The sequence below is a fragment of the Malurus melanocephalus genome, unplaced genomic scaffold (genome assembly GCF_030028575.1).
Source record: "Malurus melanocephalus ecotype Western Australia unplaced genomic scaffold, MMel_1.1 scaffold_261, whole genome shotgun sequence".
Lineage (NCBI taxonomy): Eukaryota > Metazoa > Chordata > Aves > Passeriformes > Maluridae > Malurus > Malurus melanocephalus.
Genome location: NW_026623493.1, coordinates 980,087 through 996,711, shown reverse-complemented (window position 1 = coordinate 996,711; position 16,625 = coordinate 980,087). Strand labels below are relative to the sequence as shown.

General features: G+C 37.4%; 1 protein-coding gene and 1 non-coding gene across 2 annotated transcripts in view; one reads left to right on the top strand and one right to left on the bottom strand.

Moving 5' to 3' along the window:
• LRMDA (leucine rich melanocyte differentiation associated) overlaps window positions 1–16,625 on the bottom strand; it is a 448,666-nt gene that overhangs the window by 15,757 nt on the left and 416,284 nt on the right. The window contains exon 6 of the mRNA XM_057375873.1: window positions 3,295–3,426. Coding sequence (XP_057231856.1) covers window positions 3,295–3,426 — 132 coding nt within the window. The remainder of the gene's footprint in view (window positions 1–3,294; window positions 3,427–16,625) is intronic.
• On the top strand, window positions 6,413–6,502 carry LOC130579241 (small nucleolar RNA SNORD116). The gene has a single exon (XR_008965965.1). It is a non-coding gene; the product is annotated as a small nucleolar RNA SNORD116 (small nucleolar RNA).

Sequence of the window (16,625 nt, the reverse complement as noted above, 5' to 3'; positions counted from 1 at the left end):
ATATATGTTAAATGTATGCCCAGCTTACTGGACTAAGTAAAGGAAGTAGGACTTTCTCTACAAAGAATCACAGATCTTGTTCATTAGCAGACTTATCTGTTTTAAAGTGAGGCAGTGAACACCTCCTAATTTTCAGCATACAGGTATATATGCATGCATATCTGTATTTATGTGACAAATTTTCTTTTGATAGTTCGCCAAATTTTGAAACTGCCCATTTGAGTAGTTTTGACAAATACCATAAAGATTAAAATGTAAAGGAAATTGAAATGTCTAATGTATATTGTTCCATACTGGTTAAGCTCAGCACAGTGAAAAGCCATGAAACCTTATACTGCTATAACACCCACAGAGAAATAAATCTATTTAGAAGTTTCCTGACTGACTCTTAGTATTTAGCAAACCCACTTAAAAGGAGAAATGAGGCTTCCTTTTACAAGCATAGGTGGCTGCACTCATAAGTCTTCCTCCAAAAGCAACTTTCCACCTACCTACCACCATCCATCCTGATCTTGCTGCTTTCTGCTGTCCACTCTATGCAAGAAAAAAACTAAGATGSTAAGTCTCCCAAAGTAAATCAGACTTTTGTAAGAATATATACACATGAAAAAAAAGCATGTTAGATTCACAATCCAACAGTGCACAAGGTTGATGACTATCCTTGAGGTGTTTCAGTCATATAGACCTCATTTTTGAAAAATTTAAACAGATTACATGTCACAGAAAATTTGAGAGCGAGCCCATTTTTTTGATTGCAATATTTTAATTTCTTCTTCCACTTCTAGCAGAAAAATTGATAGTGGCCTGACTGTAACTGAAACACACAACCAGAAGAAAAAAATACCAGGTGATTCTTCTAAGTCTTTACCTGATTTAGAGATAAGCTTTCACATTTGTACAGTRTCCAGACATTATGTTAGGAGAGCCCAAATGTTATTTACACATACAATGCCACACAATAAGTGAACCATGAAAAAGGAATAGAAAGCTCTTATCAGAACTATCGAAACAGGATATGGATCAAAATGAAGCCAGAATAAAAGTAGAGAAGAGTACAGTTATATTAAGAGACACTCAGGAAAGCTCTCATATGYGCTTTAAAGTTTACATGTTATTCCAATTTTCAAAGGGGTCAGTTTGGCTGTTTGTTTACATTCATCTCTCTCTCACTCTCTCTCTGTATATATGTATTTATACATGTCAACATTCCAYCTACTGAAGTTTTATTTCAGATCTRTATTCTTTGCTCACTTGTGTCCTTTATGTAGTTCTACTGTCATATACTGAACAATCTTTCCTGTAATGTATTTCATTATTCTATTAAAYGCACATTTTCTCTTCACATTTTTCAAAGAATACTATAGAGAAATAATTCATTAAAAGAAGTGATTCAAGTTCAAATAAGACCTTTTTTTCAAATACGGCATTAACATTGAAGAGAGGCATCTGGAAGGTCTCCGTGCTTCTGCAGACTGATGTGTACTCCCTACAACAGATCACCATTCCCTAGAGCTCAAAATGTTAATGATGGACAGCAGTTAATTTTTCTTCTCTGGGCAGCTTGTATACATTAGGTATTTTACAAGTATTTCTGCAACTCCTCCATTAAATTATTTGTAGCACAATACAAAATGCATGCATTATTTCTATAACCTGGGTAGCCCAATACTCTCAAAGCTCTAGCTTCATAGTTTTTAGATTGAATAAAAAAAAAAATCTGAGGATAGATCAAATCATTCTTATAATGTTATCATTGACTTTGAGAGCTTACTCAACTTGACAATACTATTTTAGCACGGTTGAAAGAGCAGTAGAAACTCTTTATGGATTACTAATGACAGGATAATTTTTTCCCTCTGATTTTGTTTGCTGAGTTCATATTCAAYACCTCTACCCTCCTTCTGGTAACTCCAAAACTCTTCCTTGACACCATCACAAAGGACAAATATACTCAAAGGCTTTTGGTCTTATTGCCAAACTTATATTTCACGGTTTGTTTTTGGCATCCCAAAAATGTTCTTGTACATTCTTAATGATTTTACCATGGTGGCCAACAACAAAACAACAAAACCAGTTCCTCAAATCCAACCCACAATATCCTGCATTAACCATAAATCTAGCCAAATACCTAGCACAGTAATGATTGTTACTGTTCAAAAGGCACTCTTGGCAAATTTCCACAGCTCCAAGGAAAAAAGTTACTCTGCTGATTTTTATTTATTTATAGAGTCAAAAATAAGTGCAGAAATCGTAGAATCTGCAGTTATTTTTATTCCCCTCAGTAGGAGGATTTTGCTTTAGTAGGAGGTAAATTGCTCTCTGTTTACACTGTCTGTAATAAAAGCCTGCAGTTGAGCAGTCTTGTCCTCACGCTGCAATTACAAGGCGAGGCCTTTGGGGCTGTGCTCGGAGGCTCTGCGGGCCTCAGTTGGCCTTTTGGCCACACTTTGATCGCCCCTCACTTTTGTAAAATCATATATCACACATCTTCAAATCTCCAGATGGGTCAAAGTGTGGGAAAATTATATAATAATCAAGACTGCGCCCACAGACTTTGCAGATAATTAGTTTTTGCAGACCATTATCTATAAGCCTACAGACTAGGGGCTCTCATTCAGCAGAGTATTTAGACAAATGTTAAAATATTTATTCTTAATAAACAGAAACAGGCACTAACTTCAGGCATATGGAGAAGTGACTGATTGGTTACAACTGCACTTAGTCATACATCAAAAGACTTCACTGTATTAAGACCTTGATTTGGAAAGTATTTTATATGAATTTATACAGAACTGGAACACCAAGAATAGAGTGACATGCTTTTACAGCTGCAGTTGCACAGAAGCTACCCAATTGTGCATATTAYCTCATTAAAATTGTTGGGTGAGTTTAATTAATTTTATTTTACTTTACTTTAATGCTTTAAGAGCTATTTAAAGTATAAAAACCCAAGAGCGTTTCACTGCACGCTCGATTCCACTAGAGGTCAGCCTGCAACAGAACCCCAAGCAAACACGGGAACTGCTGCACACGGCGAGCACTGACATTATTTTCTTTCTCTATTTTATCTATTAGAAAGATTTCAGAGCCATAACTTAGATCTCTCACTAAAATGGAGCAACAGGAAGATATAATGGTGCATTTCATTTATGAATGACCTGTAATAAATTACTATGAAGTATTCCAGGTGCCAAACGAGAGAATGCTTTGTCTGCACATGAACTATATTTCACATACTTTAATTTGGCTGACACATAAAACTCATTTGACATTTTGCAGGTATTTCTTTGAAAGGATATTTGGTTCTTGTTGAGCGTTAAGGTATGGAGGTGGGGTAACCTGGGTAACAGAAGGTCATTTCCGAGCAGATTGTTGTCCAAGATCAGCTCTTCCAAGTAACTGAATGTTTTCAGTCCTTCTAGTGACCTGCAAACGACAAAGGCAACAGGAAAAATGATACTCCACTAAATCAGGGAGGCCATTATGAGCTGAAATAAATATTTTAACCTTCCCTTTCAGGAGTGGGAATAGTTTTGGTTTGGGCCTGTCAGAAGAGTGAATGACAAGCATTAGTGGCAAGGGGAGTGCTGGCACTGCAACACATCCTTCACATGCTGGCAGGATGAAGGATGCGGGTCACTTAGTGAGTAGCCAGGATCCAAAACAAAAGGCTTCAGATATGGGGCCTGCAGGATGAATTTGTCAATGTCTTGTGCCTTCAGGCACCCAGCCTCGCCTGACCCTAACCTCCATTCCCAAGATAAATAACTCTGTCACAGTTCACCTTCATTCCCTGGACACAAATTTAAGTTGTCATCCATCATTTCTGCCAAGAAATATCATACCCTGCTAACAATAATAAATACAACTTCAAGTATCGTTTCTTAGTAGTTACCTTACATTCAATAATAGGAAATGTAGAAGGGATTTCCACCCCCCTTTTTTATTATCCTCTTAATTAGCTTCTTGAGCTCCTGCAAACAAAATAAAATGTTCTCTGCAAAATAAAATGCAGAATTACAYCAGACAGAAAAGTCATTTGCTTTCTTCTCAGAACTTAGTGTCCCACTGGCAAACCACAGGTCAGACTGCAGGGTGCAGCTTTGAAAAGGAGCATTTGACAACATGATAGTGAAGATAATGACTTGTAAATAAACAAGGTTCTGGAAGTATTCATTCTTCTCATAGCAAAGTACAAGGAGAAAAAAAAAAAAACCCTAAAAAAAAAACCCTAAAAAAGAGCAGTTCAGTACCTTGTTAAGGCATCTATTCCAAGCTTGATTCTTAATGCTTGCACATTCCAATAATAAAAAAAACCCCACACATTAATCAACTAGGACACCCGATATACAAGCATACGCACAGACACGCATTCACAGCTCATTCACCTACCAGACACCTAAAGATATGCTGAGATTGCATGACTTGACAGCTGATCTACTGTGCCTACCAGTGGGAAGATCATCACTGCATCTCCTGGCTGCTTTGTAAAATGTGATGAATAAGGGGGATGCAGGTTATACTATTTATTCAGTTTCCAATGACATTTATACTGAGTGGATTTTCTCACCCTCCCCCCAGTTTTTGGCAAAGATCAAAGTACAGCCAATATCCCTGTYAGAAAGTTCCACAGATACTGGAGGAAAACACAAGTATTATTAGGAAAGACAATTTAACATTCATCTGTGCAACAAAAACAAGACACAGCTTTTGTAGCCAGAACTTACTGACCACTTACAGRTCACACTTAGACAGTTCAAGCAACCAAAAGAAATCAAGTGTGTGACCTTAAAACTGGGTACTGCAGCTAAACTAYGAATATTCAAGTAACATTTGTGCAACACCAAAATGGGTGTGCAGTCCAAGGACTCCAAAGCCTCTTGACTCGAAAGGGTGGTACAACCATTATTAATACCATTTCGATGCTGGGCAGCCAGACCTGAAGAAAATTTGCCATGCCTATAYCCTATGGCATTTCTGTATCCTTACAGTGCATTGATACTATAATTCCTGAAGCTGAAAAAATGAAGGCCTCTATTACAAATATTTTACTGAAACAATCACCACAGTAACAGTCACACATTTTGCACTTGCCTTCAGCCAGCAGTTTTGGGAAAAAAAAACTCGATTCAGCCTACATTAACTGTTCACCATCAAGAGSTGTGCTAGCATGCTGCATTGAGCTAGCTATTTCAGCAAAAGGTCACAACAGACCTGGTTTTGCCAAAGTCAAGATTTGAGCAGAAAGCAACAAACATCTCAGACAGTGCTTTCCCCCAAGTACCTTTAAAAGGCAAAAAACCCAGAGGAAGTAGCAGTGAGTTTATCAAGCTGTTAGGAGTTTTCATTTCAGTTTGACAAACCTCGTTTAGCAAATTCCCCTTAAATACTCTTTATTGTATAAATAGTGGATTATTTCCAAACCTCACATTTCAATGTATGACTTTGACTTGCCAAAAGAGTTCAGAGAAGGCCACCTCCTTGTCAGCACCACAGAGCCTCATGGGATGTTAATARTTCCTTTGTGAAAAAACACTGCTTGGGCTCTGGTCAGTGTCAGCATCAAAATACACATTGTTCCTGAGTTATGTTATGCAAATATAATACTCTTATCATGAGAATCAGCAAATGGTTGGCAACTGGCAAGGAGAAGAAAGCGCACATCCAAAACTGCTGCAGGGGAGGCATAAAACAAAATGACAAGCCATGAAGTGGGACAAAAGGCCTTGAAACACTAGAGGGAGTTGCCTATTGAAACAGTCTTTCTTTCACAAGCCCGGGCTGAACACAAGGGTACTAGTTTCAGAGATAGGCAGGGAAAATTGTGCACAAATCTCCTTACACCTGTCTGGTTTTGATAATTTTTGCCATGTAATGTTATTAGCTGCTCAGTTAAAAAGGAGCCATGTTACACAGGGGGTTGCTTATAATTGCTGTTTTCATGTCATCAGAGCAGTGTGCACTTGGTGATTTAATCACCTAAATTCAGAGTCCAGGGAGATGGGAGGGGTTGCTTCAGTACAGAGAGAGGGTGTAGCCTTTAATATAAAATTACAGCAAATTACAAATTTACAAAGTATGCTATTTTGCTACTCATGGATCTTTTTTTTCATCTTAAACAAGAAAAAAAACAAAACAGGACCAAAACAAAAATGGCAAGATGTGGCAAAGAACCAAAAAAAAAAAAGGAAAAAACACGTTTGCTATTGTTCAGTGATACTGCCTACTAAATTCTATGCAATAGTCTCTGCCATCATAACATATCAGGAAATACTGCACAGCAGTTTACTCCAAAATGTAAAAGTTTTAAGTACAATCCACACAATTTATTTTATGGAGCAAACTCCAACAAGTCYTATAACTTCTATAAGCCTCAATTTCCCATCTGCAGATGGGGTATAAGAAAGGATTGCAATTGTAAATGGATACGTAGAAAGCATTTTTGGGAAGCTGAGACATAAATGAGTACAAAATACTGTCATTTTTATTTTTAATGAGGTTGAGAAAGTAATATTAATGTAGTCCAAGTATTTCCTTATGAGCCCATTACAAAAGAGGAGAGGAATGCTTATGTATACACAGCATAGGAAGAAGGGCACAAGCAACCTAAGAGACGAGTATAAAAAGAGGCAAATCCTCTAAGAAAGAGAACCAGTCTAAAATTAAATTTGTGCTCTTTTCTCACAGTCTACAGCATAAAGTCTCCCCATATTAGAATATTTCAAAAAATGCACAATCTCACCACAACAGCGCAACCAGCACTGAAGTGCTTGTGCTAAGTAGCTGCTTCCCTTGCTTTCCAAAGGCTAATAAACACCACTAAGGTGGATTGCAGGTTGCCTGTCCCTGCTCTAATGTCATGAAAGCTGCCCATTATCTCACCCACAGGTACCGTCTCAGTTACCTCATTGCAGGGCTCACACTCTGCTCCCAGAGGAGAGCAAGTGTTGCCAAGAGATTTCCATTGCAATTTTCAAAGTCACATCAAACCGACAAAACATCACAACGTATTCAGTGCCGCCTCATTCAAACGGAAAAAACTTTAAGTTTCCACTGTAATTAACCCTATCCTCGTTAAGATAATTATGATCAAGCTCCCTGTCACAGCTAATATCACAGCATCATTGCCTATGGCTCACGCTTTGCCCTCATTAGCTTACAAAAACACTGCGCTAAACAGGAAACTGACTCCCTGCGCAAAACGACTTAAGATGTTCTGTAAGCAGACAGTAAATAATCCTTTTGAATATAAAGGTCTCAGAAATGTCATTTTATCCAAGTCCTTTGGCTAATCAGCATGATTTCTTCCAGCTTTGTTTTCCATAATTCATTCATGGTTTGTAACAAAGTTTTAAGCATAAAGGAATGTCATGGCAGAGATTTTTTTTTGTACATATGTGTATGCATGGTAATTGTCAATTACACTATTTCATGTGATCCCTCTGGCCAGACAGGGATTTGGTTACAATGAAAGTACAGAGCAACTCTTCATTTTGGTAGTATTTGACACTGAAAACATGAGATTTTATAAATGAAAAAAAGCAGAAGTGTCTCAAGCAATAGACAAAACTTGGTACTCTGCAGTTGTCCTTGTTCAGAAGAACCGGCTGCTCAGAACCAGATGCTAAAAAAGAAGAGGTCCTTACATTTTATCCCACCCCTTCATTAATAAGACAGCTGCCTCATATCTAATTGACTTTTTCCTCCTGTTTAACAGGAAAAGAGAGAGCAGTTAACAATATGTAAATGAGAGAGTTTGGGTTTAGCCTTGAAATTGATTTGCATTTTGTTGACAAGAGATAGCCATTAGCAGAAGTTAAAGATGGAGCTGTTACAAAACAAGAGCTTTTTAAAATACCTTTTTTTCCTTGCCTTTAATGTTTTAATAGATTACAGGAGAGCAGAATCAACATGAGAACCTTAGTACTAGATAATTTCAGTATTTAAATAGAAATGCAAATTCTGTTTCTCCAGCACCTGGCAGCCAAGGAGTATAAAGTATTTTTTTTTTTTTTTGGTAAAACTTTAATGAATTACTTTTCAAAAACCTGCTGAGCTTAAAATTCCATTTTGTAGTAAAGCAGAGAGAGGTTAAGTGACTAACGGAAGTTGACCTCCAGCAATTTTCTAAGAGACAAGAAATAACACCCAGAACTCCTTACTTCCAGTCTTTTGACTCAACCTCACCAAAACAAAATAAAATAAAAAAATAGGAGAGATAGACAGATAGACAGATAGATAGATAGACAGACAGATAGATAGACAGACAGACAGACAGATAGATAGATAGATAAAATACATCAGGTGGGCAAAATACAAGTAAAGCATCAAAAATTTACCTCTACATTATTCAAGAATAAAAGATTTTTTTTTTGCATTCTACTACGTGATTTTACAGTTTTCTGCATGATAATAGAACATAAAAGACAACAGAAYACAGTATTTAATGGACAGCTCTGACTTGTCTTGTGGATCTAGGCAGAACACCAAAAAAAGAAAAACATCCCAGTGAAATTAAAGAACCTCCAAAATCTGAAAAGCAATAAATGCTTTGTTTTGGTTGATACCAGAGGAAATGTTAGTATTTTTCAGGTTATTTAGCATTTTGCATGACTTCCATCTTTCTGTTGGTAGACGGAAAATATCTGGAAGCAGCTATGAAAACTCAGAATCTTCATCTAGTTTTTTTTTTTTTATAGTCTTATTTTGAGTCTCACACAGCAAAATCCATTGCTTAAAAAAAGAAGCCCAAACTTCTAAACCTTTAGAAGCCACCACCRCAAAACCTCAAAGAAAACTGTAACAAAAATAGAGTCAATAAACAGACGAAAAAAGATGAGGCCTCCTGGATTCCCTCAACTATTAAGTTCACAACATTTCAGACACATTCCTACCAATAATAAAATAGAAATGCAGATATTTCTAGAGAGAGGGAACTTGCTCTTAAGCAGTAGTTCTTCAGATGATGGCATTGTCTGAAGAGCAACAATGCAGATTTATCTCATCCATCTCTAGAAACCCAGTTACCTATAACTCCTGACAGGCAGCAAGAAAAATGGGCATCTGAGGCTCAGTGGAGCACTTATGTTTGGGAGAGATGGACACAGCCTATTTGTCCAAAATCTTGCAATGAAATTAAAAGAAACTACAACATTAAGGTAAAAGAATCTGCAAGGGYTGTGTCCCATAGGAGTGGATTATTTACCTGGTGAAATAAAGTACAAATCCCAATTACAGCTTTCAGCAGCTGACACAAACATATTACAGTCAACCATCCAGCCATTCAACCACCATTCTCTCCCACCAAGACTACTGAAATTTTTAAAAAAACAACAAACCACAGACAGTAACAACAACCAAAACACAAAAAACTCTCAATAAAGCAAACAACCAGAACAATCGAGCAAAAGAGATAAATTAGCAATCAGACTGACTCTGGTGGGGTTCAATTTCTTTTCTAATTGACCTCTTAAAGACTCAGATTTCACTAYGTGTATTTAATGCACCTCCCAGTGATACAGCTCAAGCTTTATCCTTCATTTTAGGCTTCTTTTTGCTTAAAGTTCTAGATTACATCTTTCAGATTAAACATGAGATTTTATACTGTATTACTGTTACAAATTTGTTTAAATGTAAATAAAATGACACTCCSTGTACTATAGCTTGTGGCAAGGCAGTTTTCATATAAGCCATACAAAATATTKCAAAATAATACAAAATGGATGAGAAAATGAGTTCTTAGTCATTGAACAAGTACCATATTAGAAAAAGCAGTTTGCAAAACAGTGCAAAAAATTACCAAGCAGAGAGAAAGTGACTATGTATTCACAGCCTATCAAAGAGCATTCTGGAAAAAACACCACTTATAGTTTAATTATGAATCACCTCCCTAATATTCCTACCTAGGGACTTAAAAGTCATTCTGCTAAAAATTCTTGAAAGCCTTTGTTGAAGGATTTAAAGAAAAACTTGGATGCAAAACTCTTGCTTTATTGCTTTAGTTGTCTTTTCCCCAATCTTAACATGGAACTCAGTCCTAATAAAAGAAGTGGCATTAAAAAAAAAAAAAGAAAGAAAAGAAACATTGCCACTTCCTGAAATTGAAAGAATTCAATGAAGTATTAGTGATTAGAAATAGCAAAAGAACATGCTATGGTTTACAAAATCTAACCCTACCTGTTTAAAAAAAAGCAAACAAAGAAAACCCACAATGAGCTAAAACCCTGTAATGTGTTTATTCCTAAAAGCTCCTCTCAGCTCCATGTGCCAAGTGAAGAACCTATTTATAAACCCCTTAAAAACCAGTATTATAATGGAAATATGAGCAAATTCAAGTGCAAAGGGAGTGCCATAATGAAAGCTTTACTGTATCTTGGATCAATCTGTCACTCTGCAATTCAGATAGTAACTTGACCCCTCCCCTTTTTCCACAGAGAGCGGGGGAGCAGAGTGAGGAGAGCAAAGCCCATTTTGACTACCAGAGTTCAGTGGGAAGGGGGAAAAGAAAAGTAATTTTTCTCCCATCTTCCACAACAACCAAGGCTGAGGATTGACAAGCAAATTGACGCGCTGCTCAGAGGGCAAAAGATAAATGTTTGATGAATTGGCCATTGCTGGAGGAGTGATGGGCTTCATATGTGCATAATGGACTAGCTGCCGTTCAATTCAGATTGCCTGCCAAGATAAGAAACCATAATGAATGGACCAAGCACAGCCTGTGCCATAAGAATGTATAATCTGACTAGTTTTAATAAACTTAATAAAAAAGATGAAGCAGAGAGAGGCAAGGGGACTGGCCTTTGTGACCAGCTATAAGAGGTGAGAACGACTAATAGACTGCTCAAGCATGATAGCAGAGAATTGTTAATGGACATAATATTGAATCCCTCAATGTAAAAAAATATCTTTAGAACAACTTAAAGACAGGGATCTACACAGGTATATTCACAGTCACTGTAGTACTTGTTAATCAGCATGTGACTGCCTTTTTTTGTTATTTCCTTCTGCCACCTACCCTGCTTTGTCCCSATACCCTCCTTTGTCCCTTCTTCATGGTACCTTAGCCTGTACGCAGATCCACACCATACACCAACAGTTTTTAGCAACAGCTCCTCAGAATGAAAATAATCCTATAACAGTAACGAGACAGAATTCAGGCTCAATTTCCAATAGAAAGGTTTTGGTCACACAACTGCATCACTAACTTTCACTGCAAGCAGAGAAACATCTTCAACCATCCTAGGTGTTCACACTTGCTATAACTCCATTAGTTTTTGCCAACTATGTTTCCACCAAAGATGAGCACAGTTACAGCAAAAAAGTTTCCAAAACCTTTCCATCACATACAAGACTGTTACCAGCAACAGCCATTTTGGTCTGGGATTTGCTGTGTTGGATATTGTTCCCCCTCTGATCTTATCCAGCACCCATCAGCACTATGAAAAGACATTAAAAACAAAATAAAACTCTCTGAGTATTTCACTGTACACGGGTATATAACAGTCTGGTAATGACCACCACTTCCATGGTGAGTAGTAAATACACACAGGGCCATTTTTGCTTTTCCTGTCTCATTATTTAGCCACATGAATAACATTGTCTCTCTCTCTGAAGTTTACCAGACATTGAGTCTTGAATTTTGGAAAAATGCTAAAGGAGTCAAGAAGAGAAAAACCAGCTCTGACTTTTAAAGTAGTGGGATTATACCAACAATTTCTTTCTTAAGAATCAAAGGGTGAGAACACACCCTTGTGTATGCACATAACACACAGCACTAGGCCAGGCAGAACTGTTTTATTCTCTAGGTAGGAAAAAAAAAAAAGAAAATGAAAAAGAAGAGGATTGCAGAAATATTCTCTTGATTGAGGAAAGCTAAAACACATATTGTACACTACAACAGCGTTTTTATGCATGTTTGCTCTCTTAYTTTTGCTTATTTCCTCTGATGATGAAAAAAAAATAAGGAAACAAAGTAGTCTGCTTGGGGAGGTATTGYGATTACCATCCCCTTGATGTCAGTTACGTAGCCCATGTCATAATTTAAACAGAAATTATTATATGCAAGACAGACATCTGGTATTTCAGTATAAATTTTACCCAACTGCAAGAGGAAAGTAACTCATTATCAAGCAGCTCAGAAAGGCTCACACTACTGAAGGAAATAAAGTTTTACGACAAGAGGGTCTCTCCTCTCTCTCCCTGTGAGTGAGAAAGTGAGTGCAAGAATAAGACAGAAAGGGAAGGCTCAGGAGTGCTGGGTGAATTATAGACTGCCTCTCAAGATTCACAGCTCTTCGTGGTAGGAGGTTAATATTCTCACATGTCATTAGGTCTGCTGGCTCTACTGATGGCTCATTGAATCAGGCAGCAAATTATTTCCTCATGCTGCAGAGGACACCACACTTCAAAGGGAAGGAGCCAGGGTCAAGACGGCTCTCCAGTTCGATTAATGAGTTGGGATCAGCAGAGGTTGCCTGTAGGTAAGAATGTGACTGAAGCTTTTGACAAAGCTGACTTTTTGAACAGGACTTGACCCAGGCCCCTTACTCCCCTCCCCACCAAATCTTATTTCCAACATTTGCCTCTGACTGACCTGCTCAGGCCTGTTGGGATAGTTTTGACCTCCTCAGTCTTTGTTACCAGACAYAGGAGCTGTCTGCCTATATTTGATGTGTCTCTCCCCAAAGGCCACATCAGCTTATCCAGGCTCATCAGAATACTTCAGAACACTACAGCAAAATAAGATTCATATCCAATTTTTAATGTTTTAGTAAAATTTGTAGAGAAGGGGGAAAAAGGAGAAGACKACTAAAAGGTATTTTCCCTTTCAGTAATATTAAGGAAGATTTCTGAATGCTGCTAAATGCAGATAAGGAAAACATAAAGATTATTAGAAGCATATGACTTAGATACTCAAATGATGGAAAAGCAGAAAATGTACTGCTTACATGGTTTTGCTAAGAATATTCCTATCAAATAATGCATTATAAAGAATACTCCTCTTAAAAAGTTTTTATTTTTATTGCCATAGTAGATTAGAGACAATTAAAACTTAATGGYCACTGCATTCATCTCTTTCTAAACACTCAGTCTGATGTCTCTGAAATATTTGAATGCATATTTAAATAGATTTAATAAAGTTCTGAAATGAGATTAATTGCATTAATGGTTCTTTTTAATAAGCTCCACTTTACTGTGCCCTTTCTCAAACAAATATGAGTAACTGAATCAACATATAAACCACTGTTGGTGAGCTTCCAAAAATCATATATCTTCTGATGATTGAAATGAAAGAGTTTCCTCAATTACATCAGCAAAGTTGTTCACACATGCTTCTCATTTGTTATATATTTAAAAATTTTGTTCAAGAAAAATTTACACCTTTATCTTTCTGGAGCAAGGATCTAGGCTATTCTTCAATATTTCTTTCCATCACAGTATAGCATTTAATATTCTCTTCCTAAACATTTTGCTCATCAGTATCCTTAATGTTCAAGTCCTTAGTACCTTAAAAAGGTAACTTYAGGTGCATTACTAACAATTCATGAAATTTAACTTTTAATGTGCAGTTTGAAAATCTTYCAATGATGTCTAAGTGCAAGGCAAATTTCCCCCTTACTCATCCATGTTTCTTCTGCACTCAAACCATTATTTGTAAATGATTTTCTTACAATAGCATGCATTTTAGTCTCAAATGCCAGCAAACAGATTATTAGAACTATAAAACTCAGGCAAGAAGCATACAAGGTCTATGCATGACTGAGCCAATTAAGAACTGGTATCCTTCCAAGGAGACTCCCTAACTGCTAGACAGCACATCTTCCACATGGATGTGCTTTACTCTGAAGTGCAAGTACACACAAGCAAGAGACAGCTTTTTCTTTTGCTTATGCCTGCACAATCTCCAGTGAGTTGTGCATTATGCAAGTGGAAGTTTGCAACACCAGGAAGGCTGTTAGAGGGGAAACACTTCTTTTATGGGCTTGTTTAAACAAAGTAACTGTGTTACTGGGTCTGTCATCATCGGTGTTCACATTATATCCTGTTTGGTCTGTTTCTAGAAAGTCAACAGCACAGCACAGATCATCTGCGAGGTGTGGGCTGGTGTCTTGTGTAACACTTAGCAAGRTAGGAATGCCATGGAGAAGGAAAGTCCAGCTGGAGTGGGATGTGGTGGCCAGTGTGACACTGGRAGAAGGAAGAAAGAGTGTTCAGGGAAAGGAGGGACCATTCAGCTGACAGAAAACAGAGAATCACCWACAGTTTCCAAACATGATCACCAAAGTGTCTGTAGCACTAAATCAGAAATGACGGTGGGACTGAGAAGATCAGTTGCTAAGAGACATGGGCCTGAAGGGGCACCTGCTGGAATTCAAGCCAGGAATCCWAGAGAAGATKGTTTCAACAAGGGGAAAGCTGACCYGCTACGTATATGCAAAAAMCAAATTTTGTATTTGTCCTTGTTTCCATTCATAAAATGAAAAGCCTTCAGTTGAGACTTACCAGAGTTTTGTTTTCCTTTCAGGCATATGTGGTGTTTGAAGAGAATGTAGTACCAATTACCACAGTACAATGTTTCTCAAGAGGCAAAAAAATCTAAATAAAGACAAAAAGAACAAGAAGTCCTATACCTAACTCAAGATGAATTAGAAGGTCCAGCTGCAATGAGTACTGCTTTATACCAGCTTGGATATAGTCCACCTGGGAAACTGTCAGGGCAATTACAGAGTTTGGGAAGGAACTTGTAAACTCATAAATCACTCCTGCAAAGAGCAGAAAGCAAGGAAACACCCCATGACTTTTGGGAATTGTTACCACACACCACACTCAGTCAAGCACTTTTGCAAGAGAACTGCTCAGTACTAATTTTTGAACAACATTTTTGTGCTACTGGGCCTTATGGCAATCCTGCAAAAATTTAGATATGTAAGCTCAAATTCAGAGATAAGTATGTTCTTGTATCTTTTTGATTTTCAAAATACTTTCATATAATCTGTTCRTTCAATCTTGTAGTCAAACTGGGGGGTTTTGCATTTCAATTCAAGTCTTGCAACATGCTTTAAATATGTTTACATAAGTAACTGCTTGCATAAGTAAACAATAAGTGCATGGTCAAAACAAAGAAAGTTATTMGTTTACTGCAATGTTCATTTTGGTTATTTTTCCCATTGCTCATACTATGGAAAACAATGAGTGATATTAACACATTGCCTCAGCAATAAAAGAATAGAGTATTTATAAAAGCAAAGCATTCGCTCAAAACAAGAATTCAGACTCTAAAATCACAAATATTATCTCACTGAAATGCGAGATAATAAAATTTCCCAGAAATGTACATGGTAGACAACACATATATTTCTTCCAATTCATACATGATGGACAAAAAAATTTAAAAAAARGGGAAATACATACAACAAAAAATGCTGCACAGTGCCCTCCATTAGCATTTTCAGTTTCTACAGTTCAAGTCTATTAAAAATTGAACCATATAAACACTGGCAGGAAAAGATAGCAGCTAACAGTCTTACAGTCCAAGGAGATGGACTATGGAATTTATGACAGGCTTTTTTTTTTGTTGGTTCCCCTCTCTTCAATTCATGGAATTAGTAAGATGGTCTAAAATATGACTGGGAAATTACAGTCCAGCATAAATCCCACCCTAAAAAATGCAACAGCTGTGGATTTGATAGTTCTAGGGATGAAAATGATGATGATGATTAATTACCAAAACACAGATGGCATCAATGCACTCTTAGWTGGTCACTGTGCCCATATATACTCAAAGGTTCATCGCACCAGAGAGCAATACAAGAAGTCCCAGGATCACGTGAAAGTAAAGGGACTGCCCCAACATCTCCTGGAGAAACAGAAATCCACCTTAGGTCCTTCTGAGCAGCTCCACAAGGAGAGCCACCTGCCACAATGGAGATGGAGCACCCTGACAGAAAGAGCCAGCCCCAAAAAAGCCAGGCGGGCATCACTCCCCTGCTCTGCTCAGGACAGAGACTCAGCTCTCAGCCCAGGTGTTTTTCCATGCCCTGGGAGGAGATTCAATACAAGCTTCTCCAAAGCATTCTTTAAGGCAACAGACATTCCACAGGTTAGGAAAAGCTAAGCAAAAGTAAGACAGCACTGAACTTTGACACTGGGTTTTCACGGAACCAGAAATTACACTAATGATGGAAAAGACCTCCAAGATTGGCAAGTGCTACCTTTGAAAAGGTTGTTTCATGTTTTACTGTCATGCCAATACATACAGAACTTACTGAGGGACCAAAAGACTTCCTTTAAAACAATCTGACATGAACGCTGCTTTCAACCATGTCATCATGAAATCATACACCACAAAAGCCTGATGCTGAAGTCATTTAACATAATTTAAATATTTTAAAAATCAGTATGAAACTTCATAAAGTACATAGTTCAAAGTTYTTTTCAGGCTTTAATTTGCTGAATAAATAAAGTTTTAATAGAGACTAGAGGCCTGGCTGTTCGTGTTGCCACTGCCGCAAATTTTTTGTCCAATTACCTGTAAAGACAAAACCACGAGTGGCCACAACTGACTGTGCTTGAATACACAGAGCACAAGAAATGTAATCTTTGGTAAAAGTCTAATAAAAAAAAAA